The 9,803-nt window shown below is 43.8% G+C and overlaps 1 protein-coding gene across 1 annotated transcript in view; it reads right to left on the minus strand.

Moving 5' to 3' along the window:
* LOC121540697 (cadherin EGF LAG seven-pass G-type receptor 1-like) overlaps window positions 1-9,603 on the minus strand; it is a 75,641-nt gene extending 66,038 nt beyond the window's left edge. The window contains exon 1 of the mRNA XM_045207843.1: window positions 5,906-9,603. Within this exon, the coding sequence (XP_045063778.1) occupies window positions 5,906-9,425 (3,520 nt within the window). The 5' untranslated portion in view covers window positions 9,426-9,603. The remainder of the gene's footprint in view (window positions 1-5,905) is intronic.
* Between the last annotated feature and the right edge of the window lie 200 nt (window positions 9,604-9,803).

A 9,803-nucleotide genomic window follows, 5' to 3' on the forward strand; every position in this document is an offset into this window, starting at 1 on the left:
GAGTCCTGAATTGCTGGCCATCCTGCATCTCCAAGGCTATGGTATTAGTGTAATAGGATCGTTCCATTTGATTTCAATCACTTTCTGACTGCACCCCTTTTGATTTGAACGAAACCTTCCATACATGTTTGCCCATGGTGGAAGTGGTTTTTGGAACTGAATACCAAACCATTCAGGAGATAGAGGTGCTCAAAGTTGACCCATTTTACATGCCCCCACCCTACCATGAGACATCCATGTCTTCATCACTGCAAAATATAAATGTTTGGGTTTCATATCATTTGAAAGTTTACAAAGAGGGTTGTCAAAATATTTGAAAATTTCTTGAAAAATTATATATAATAATAATAACATACTTTTTTTTTATACCTTAAACGTCAGTTATCTAAAAATGCGTAAACTCAGATGTTTGAGTTTCATATGGAATGACCCAATATAAAACTCCACAGCAAGATAAGCACAATTCAACCAAAGTGCAAAGAATGAACAACACATTTTTTTATGAGTACTCTGAGGCACTGCAAGAACCCTTGATGTTTCCCTTGCCTAAGGTGCTACAATCTCAACACTCCCTTTACCAAAACACATCGCAAGACAAAACATGATCAGGAAAAAGCTACATTTGTTTCAAAGTGAACATGGGGTTGCATGATGTTTGTCTCTGTCTGCAAAACAAACTCTGGAAAAATGTATTTGCCTGGTTCCCTGTATGCCTCAACGTTGTCAAACCCACTGTAAGAAACGAAGGCCATTGGTTTGCATTAGGACATGTCATCAGCAGCAGAACATGCTGTTGGTAATTTCCCCAAATTGAATTAGGGGGGCACTGGGTCTGATAGAGGTCCAGTGAGCGCAGACACTAAGACCTGCCAAGTATTCTGGGCTAGGCATGGACGGCTAATTGAAATCTCAAGGGTAGAGAAGCAATGCCCACAGATTCAAGATAACTCTGCTCATAATTGCTTGAACAGAATGGAGTACATGAGCAAAAAGTGGACAGAAATGTTGGTTTGTATCTAGTAGCAGCAAGACTCGTACTAATGGTGACACAGATCAAAAAAAATATGGTGATTATGTTTGTGTATGTTTCTAAGAGAAAGAAAAAATGAAGAAAGACACATACTGATACTCTGCCCAGACACTCAAATTAACCCAAGAGTGGGCGAGCTGCAGCATGCTCTGATCTTAGACTGGAGTGCGTATGAGACACACTAGGAATCATAAGTTACGAGGAATTTCTTCCTGACACATAATCAATCATTGTTTCATAATGAATATGTAAGCCAGAGCTTGGGGCAAAGCTTGTGTAGGGAGTATGCCTGCAATGTAGGCCTCAAATGAACGTCTGGTTAACTGAAATGAGTTCAAATATTTCCTCTGCATTTCTATTACTTGTGATGCTGGTTTGAATGTGTCTTATCATGAAATGGTTTGACTTTTAAGTCTGCTTGTCTAAACAGAAATGTGGTGACAAGCGCGTCAACTTTGAAAGAGTCCCTCCTTAGTTCTTCAGATTACAAGTGTACCAATACAACAAGCTTGAGTAATAAATAGCATGTGACACCCAGGAATAACAATAAACAAGTTGCTGAAATTGAGTATAGATTACCAAATGGATAATGGAAACTACTGTGAACTAATTCAGGAAAATCCTTTCTCTGGAAGATGCACAGACAATAACATGGAAACTACTGTCACATGATTTCAAATAACATTAGATTAAAGAGCACATTGCCTGAGGATGGTCTTGCAAGGGGATACCCAGATACTATAGAATTTTGACAACTTCATGCAATGCTGTCGTTATTTCTGCTACAAGCACAGCACTGATCACTGATGTTGAATACGTCAAGTCAGGCCATACACTCTCAAAAAAGGTGCTGGTTAGTACCAAAAAAGGGTTGTTCATTTTTTTCCTGAAGGGTAGTGTTTCCCAACTCCAGTCATCCAGTACCCAAACAGTACATTTTTCTTGAAGCCCTGGACAAGCACACCTGATTCAACATGTCAACTAATCATCAAGTCCTCAATGAGATGATTCAGGTGAGTTTGTCAGGGGCTACAACAAATATGTGTGCTGTTGGGGGTACTCGAGGACTGGAGTTGGGAAAATGCTGTAGGGGAACCCTTTTTTGGACTTTGGAGAACCTTTTTATATCAGTTCTTTGAATAACCCTTAGTATAAACATCTGTATGGTTCTCCATTACACTGATAGAACCAGAGGGTTCTTCATTACACTGTAAACAATTTCCTGGCTACTGACTGCAGTGAAAATACACAAAAAGGTTACTGTATTTTTAGAGCTGGATTAAGGTATTATTGCTGTAAAGAACAGCATGCTGTTGTATTCTGCTTACTTGGGCGTTAACCTCACTTGGGATTTGAACTCACAACCTCTGGGTTGCCAGCGACCTGATTTTCCTGCTACGCCACTGGGTCTATGGGTATGATTCAGATTGTTAAAAGATTAAAACTAATAGACATTCTGTCATTTGTCCCTATTGGGGAATCCTTTTGGGTTCCATTTAGAACCCTCTCATGAAGAACCCTCTGATTCCAGGTAGAAACAATAACAGGTTCTACAGTTATACTTATAGGATACTTCAGATGTGCTTATGGCACACACTGTTACAGTGAGGGAAAAAAGTATTTGATCCCCTGCTGATTTTGTACGTTTGCCCACTGACAAAGAAATTATCAGTCTATAATTTTAATGGTAGGTTTATTTGAACAGTGAGAGACAGAATAACAACAAAAAAATCCAGAAAAACGCATGTCAAAAATGTTATAAATTGATTTGCATTTTAATGAGGGAAATAAGTATTTGACCCCATCTCAATCAGAAAGATTTCTGGCTCGCAGGTGTCTTTTATACACTTAAAGGGAGTGCTCCTAATCTCAGCTTGTTACCTGTATAAAAGACACCTGTCCACATAAGCAATCAATCAGATTCCTAACTCTCCACCATGGCCAAGACCAAAGAGCTCTCCAAGGAAGTCAGGGACAAGATTGTAGACCTACACAAGGCTGGAATGGGCTACAAAACCATCGCCAAGCAGCTTGGTGAGAATGTGGCAACAGTTGGTGCGATTATTCGCAAATGGAAGAAACACAAAAGAACTGTCAATCTCCCTCGACCTGGGGCTCCATGCAAGATCTCACCTCGTGGAGTTGCAATGATCATGAGAACGGTGAGGAATCAGCCCAGAACTACACGGGAGGATCTTGTCAATGATCTCAAGGCAGATGGGACCATAGTCACCAAGAAAACAATTGGTAACACACTACGCCGTGAAGGACTGAAATCCTGCAGCGCCCGCAAGGTCCCCCTGCTCAAGAAAGCACATATACAGGGCTGTCTGAAGTTTGCCAATGAACATCTGAATGATTCAGAGGAGAACTGGGTGAAAGTGTTGTGGTCAGATGAGACCAAAATCGAGCTCTTTGGCATCAACTCAACTCGCCGTGTTTGGAGGAGGAGGAATGCTGCCTATGACCCCAAGAACACAATCCCCACCGTCAAACATGGAGGTGGGAAACATTATGCTTTTGGCGGTGTTTTTCTGCTAAGGGGACAGGACAACTTCACCGCATCAAAGGGACAATGGACGGGGCCATGTACCGTCAAATCTTGGGTGAGAACCTCCTTCCCTCAGCCAGGGCATTGAAAATGGGTCGTGGATGGGTATTCCAGCATGACAATGACCCAAAACACACGGCCAAGGCAACAAAGGAGTGGCTCAAGAAGAAGCACATTAAGGTCCTGGAGTGGCCTAGCCAGTCTCCAGACCTTATTCCCATAGAAAATCTGTGGAGGGAGCTGAAGGTTCGAGTTGCCAAACGTCAGCCTCAAAACCTTAATGACTTGGAGAACATCTGCAAAGAGGAGTGGAACAAAATCCCTCCTGAGATGTGTGCAAACCTGGTGGCCAACTACAAGAAACGTTTGACCTCTGTGATTGCCAACAAGGGTTTTGCCACCAAGTACTAAGTCATGTTTTGCAGAGGGGTCAAATACTTAATTCCCTCATTAAAATGCAAATCAATATATAACATTTTTGACATGCGTTTTTCTGGATTTTTTTGTTGTTATTCTGTCTCTCACTGTTCAAATAAACCTACCATTCAAATTATAGACTGATCATGTCTTTGTCAGTGGGCAAATGTACAAAATCAGCAGGGGATCAAATACTTTTTTCCCTCACTGTAGGTACTCCCATGGTTCTGGTCGGTACCTTTAAGGGTATATGTGTGCAAAATCTAGTATAATGGAAAATAATTCTAGCAACTATATTCACTATAAGGTACAATCATTACTGCACTTTTAAATGTAGGTGGGTGCAATGTGCTGGCGGGGGCTCATTAGCATATTTGGGGGCATGGTCTAAAATGTTGTATTTGTGCCAACCGTTAGTGGAAGTGTTGTGCTAGTTTAAGTGGTTTTATCATTGTGTTGCTGGATGTTGAGCACCTAATTTGTCCACTCTCAGTTATATAATCTTTGTAAGAGCTTGTGACACTCAAGAGCTGAACTGTTAAAAAGTTACTGTGCATTTTCCAGTAACTTAATGGCAGTTGGTCACCAAAAAGTTCCTGTACTTTTTTTATGGTACACTACAGGCAGTGCAAATAGTCCGGGTAGCCATGATTAGCTGTTCAGGAGTCTTATGGCTTGGGGGTAGAAGCTGTTAAAAAATATTTTAGACCTAGACTTAACACTCCAGAACCACTTGCCGTGCGGTAGCAGAGAGAACAGTCTATGACTAGGGTGGCTGAAGTCTTTTTTTTTAGGGCCTTCCTCTGACACTGCCTGGTATAGAGGTCCTGAATGGCAGGAAGCTTGGCACCAGTGACGTACTGGGCCGTACGCACTACCCTCTGTAGTTCAATAATTTACTGTCAGCTTGCTACAAGTAGTTATTGTAAAATTCACTGTAATTTACTGTGGCTGGTGTCTGTCACACTCACTGACCTGATGTTGTAGTAGGAAGGTCAGTTTGTTGTCAACCAAAAGGTTGAGACCAGGTGAGTCCCATGTGTGCTCACCACAAAGACTAAGCTATCTTGTAATCAGTATGGTTCAGGGAAAGTACAGTAAGCTAGTTGCAAGTAAGTTACTAACAGTTACTGGCTATTAAGTTACTGCGAATTTTTTAATTACTTACTGACAGCTAGTTGCCAGTTAGGTAACGCAATAGTCACAACAACTTCCAGGCAACTAACTGCCATTAAGTTACTGTGAAATGCACAGTAACCTGTTAACATCGCAGGTCTTTATTATCACATGCTCTTACAAAGATTGCAGAACTGACAGTGTTAAAAGAGGTGCTCAACCATTGACAACATAACCATCAACCCCTTAAACTGGTGCAACACTTCCAATGACAGTTGGCACAAACACACAAAATTCAGTAACTTGTTGTTTCCCGTACTTTCACTGCAACCAGTAGCCTGTAGTGTACCGTAAAATTACAGGAACTTTTTAACAGTGTAGCATTTCATGGCATAAACAACAAAACCTTACAAAGAACCCCTCAGGAACCTCAAATGGAACAAAGGGTGTAGTTGTCAAGCAACAATACTGTTGGACAACATTTTGTGGATCTTTTAGTGGATAACCAGTCTGTAATGGGTAATGTGGTGATTTCGGCACAAGCACCAGTCTTACCATAGTAGACATGCAACATACTCTCTTTCAAAGTAGAGACAAGTACCAGCGATAAAACAGATTTACAACTAGCACAATTAGTAGAGGTCACATTGCAAGACAAGAGCAAAAAAATTAAACAAGATGGCAGAATGAAGAGAGGAGGTGGAAGGGACAGACAAAATAGAAAATATCTGCCATGCATATGGAGGTGGACTTAAAAAGCTATTGCATTTAAATGAACACAGTTTAATTACCTGTGACTGATATCTTCATGGTGGCCTCAAGGGGCCGGTTGTTGTCCAGGTCTCTGCTCAGCCTCAAGTCCCCGGTGTCCTTGTTCAGGATTAGTAGACTCAGCTCATTGCCCTCCACAAAACTGTAGTGGAGGTTATCTGACACATCCGGGTCCTGGGCCGGAACCTTCCCGATCACCCCAGCCGGAAAGCTGTTGGACCTGTTGGTGACGTAGTTGTTAAAGATGATCTCAAAGTCACGTAGGACAGGGTCATTGTCGTTGACGTCCAGCAGGCGGATGTGCACGATGGCGCGGCTGACTAATGGTGCAGAGGTCGCCTGGACAATGATTGTGTACTCCACCTTGGACTCGTAGTCTAAATCAGTGAGAGCGATAAGATCCCCGTTGAAGATGTCTAGTTGGAAGACCTCTGGGACATTTCCTTCCACAATCTGGAACAGGATTTGCGCATTGGTTCCCTCGTCGGGATCTGTAGCAGTGATGCGGGCTACAATGGAACCCACATGACTGTTCTCCACCACATAGACGTACAGTTCATCCTTTTCAAACACAGGAGCATTGTCATTGATGTCCAGGACGGACACTTGGACGTCCACGGCTGCCTTAAGAGGCGGAACCCCCTTATCCACAGCAAAGGCCTTCAGATTGTACACAGGCACATTCTCCCTGTCAAGTTTCCTGGCTGTTCTAATAATGCCAGAGTACGGCTCAATGAAGAAGTCACCCTCTCCATCATCCCCACCCTGGAAGGTGTAACTAAGCCTCCCATTGGACCCCGAGTCCCTGTCAGATGCAGAAATCTGGAGGACGCTGGTATACACGGGTGCATCCTCAAACACTGTCCCCTGGTATATGTCCCTGAGGAACTGTGGCGCGTTATCGTTAGCATCCAGAACGATGATCTCCACATATGTGGTGTCAGATTTCTGGGGGATGCCGTTGTCACGGGCAATGATAGCTAATGTGTAGGAGGCCTGATCCTCATAGTCGATTTCTATCTGCGTGGTTATGGCACCTGTGTCAGGGTTGATCTTGAACTGTGGCACGTTGTCCTCCATAACATAGCTGATGCGTGCGTTCTCCCCTGTGTCCTCGTCCGTGGCACTGATCACCACCACAGTGGAGCCCACAGGCCGGTCCTCGCCAATCATCACCTGGTAGTTGGTGCTCTGGAACACGGGCCGGTGGGTGTTGGCATCAGTGACGTTGATAAAGACCTGTGCTGTGTCGTAACGCGTGCCATCCGAGGCTGTCACCGTCAGGACATACTGCCGCTCCTGTTTGTAGTCCAGTGGCAGTGCCAGGGTGATGACTGCCCCTGCAGTCTGACTGGTGATGGCAAACCTGTTCCGCGTGTTGCCGCTGGAAATCTGGTATGTTACCACACTGTTGGCGTCCCTATCTATGGCAGAGAGTGCTAGCACGCTCGTACCCACCACAGCATCCTCATTAATCTTCAGGCTATACAACCTCTGAGTAAAAGTGGGGACGTTGTCGTTCACGTCGAGCACTGTCACACTGACGCTGGCCGAGGAGGACATGGCAGGGACCCCATGATCCACTGCTTCAACGCCAAACGTGTAAAAGCCGGTGGTCTCCCTGTCAAGTTCTACACTAACTGTAACCCACCCTGTGCTGTTGTTGATGATGAAGGGGAATCCTGGAGCCATAGCTGTTAGTCTGTACTCCAAATGAGAGTTGTCACCGGAGTCTGCATCAATAGCCTGAATATGGATCACAGAACAACCAACGGCCACATTTTCCAATACTGTGGCTTGAAAGGGTGTGCTAACAAACATAGGGGCGTTATCGTTGACATCCACAACTTGCACTACAACTATCCCTGTGCCATTAATCAGAGGTGGTCTGCCCCCATCCTGTGCCTTTATTCTCAAATTATATTCCCTGATCATCTCATAATCTAGGGGGTTGATTATGTCAATGACACCTGTAGGGGAATGGATGTAGAACTGGCCCTTCACGTTGCCACTGATGATGCTGTAGTGGACTTTTGCATTGTTGCCCTCGTCTTTGTCTGTGGCCTTCACCTGGGCCACTTTGGTGTTCACTGCCACACTCTCAAGCACCTGGACTACATACCTCTTCTCACTGAACTGGGGGTAGTTGTCATTCTCATCCTCCACAGAGATATACACTGTAGCCGTGGCACTGCGGGGGCCTGGGTCTTTACCCTGATCATTGGCCTCCACTATCAGCTGATACTGGGTCAAGGTTTCTCTGTCAGGCCGAACCCTAATCTTGACTAGTCCATTTCTAGGATCGATTTCAAAACCAGCATTATCTTCCCCCTCATTCACAATCTTATAGATCATGTTGGCATTTGATGGGGCATCCCCATCTGTGGCCCTTATAGTCAACACTTCAAAACCTATCTCCACATTTTCCCTAATGCTGACCCTGTACTCTGTCTGCTCAAACACAGGCCCATGATCATTAGTGTCACTTATAGTGATAGTGAGGTAAGCAGTGGCCGACCTCTTAGGGGTGCCATTGTCTGTAGCAATAACTTTGAAGACATGTGTATCCTTGACCTCCCTGTCCAAAGGCTGCAACGTTGTAATGCTGCCGGTCTGCAAATTGATTTGGAAATAATCATTGGATCTGCTATCGAACAGAGCTTCCATATCATATTCCACTTCACCAGCATCTTCATCGTCGGTATCCAGTGCTTTGAGCGTAATTACGCGAGTTCCCGCGGGTTCATTCTCCGGGACAGACACCTGATAGTTGGGCAGTTGAAACTGGGGAGCGGTGTTCACATGTCTTTTTTTACGTTTGGTCCATGAACCCAGTCTCCCTAAATCCCCGTCTGTAAACATGGCATGACTATGAAGATAATTAAATCGCACTTTCACACGAACAGTGGTGTAATTCCAAAGATGTTGCACCCTGCAGAGTAAATCCAATCCGTTTCGCTCATTGGGTTGCAGACAGTTTGGCAAAACACTCCCGTTATCAAAAACTAATTTCCAGTTCCCTCCCTTACATAATGAATGGTAAGAATTAGGTTTTCGAGTAAATAGTGGTAAATGTTCATAAATGTTCAAAAGCAAAATACTCTTTGAGACGCATGGATATGTCTCTACTTTTGAGAGAATGTTCATGTAAATCTGGGGCTTACCTTCGGTTATCTTTCTCCTATATTTAATGAAACAGTTCTGTCCATGCACAAAAGTATTGAAGTGAATTAAAATAAAGTTATCCGAGGTACTTGATTTGATCTGAATGTAAAGCGGCGCTGGGTTCTTCGGCAACAGCGCACAATTAACTTTTCCTGAGAAATATACAATTCCATGTTGTCTCTCAATATTGAAAATGTGTCTCACATATTTAGGGGTTAACGTCCTGTCTATTTGATAGATCCAACCCCGTCCAAGAGATACATTTCCGAGCACTACTCCAGGCTGCAAAGTATCCGAAACGTGTACATCAAAACATGCAATTACTAGAACGTGTGATAGAAAACATATCCATGGCCAAAGCATTTGTAATGCCATGGTTTAAAACGCATGGCATCCACCTTATCAGTCAAGAACAGCTATAAAGTCCACTGAACAAGTTTTTCCCGGGTCCTCGCCGTCCAATCCCGTTCCATGATAAGTTAGACTGTTGCGAGGATCGGAGCGTAGCATAGCGCGCCCATGAAATAGTTCAAACTGGTCTCATTCTCCCGAGAGCAAGAGAGAGGCCCCATTCCGCGGAAAATCGGTCTCCCTCCAGCAGGTGGGTTTTTGTTCGTTGTTTTGCCCACCAAGCAAGTTTCTGTATGGTGGTCAATGAGTGTCGAATTTAGTCAACAAAAAAATAAATGGCTTATTTGCTATGTGAGGTTTATTTGATCAAATAGATGTTTCATAACGCTTAAGTTGTTACTA

The sequence above is a fragment of the Coregonus clupeaformis genome, chromosome 26 (assembly GCF_020615455.1).
Source record: "Coregonus clupeaformis isolate EN_2021a chromosome 26, ASM2061545v1, whole genome shotgun sequence".
Lineage (NCBI taxonomy): Eukaryota > Metazoa > Chordata > Actinopteri > Salmoniformes > Salmonidae > Coregonus > Coregonus clupeaformis.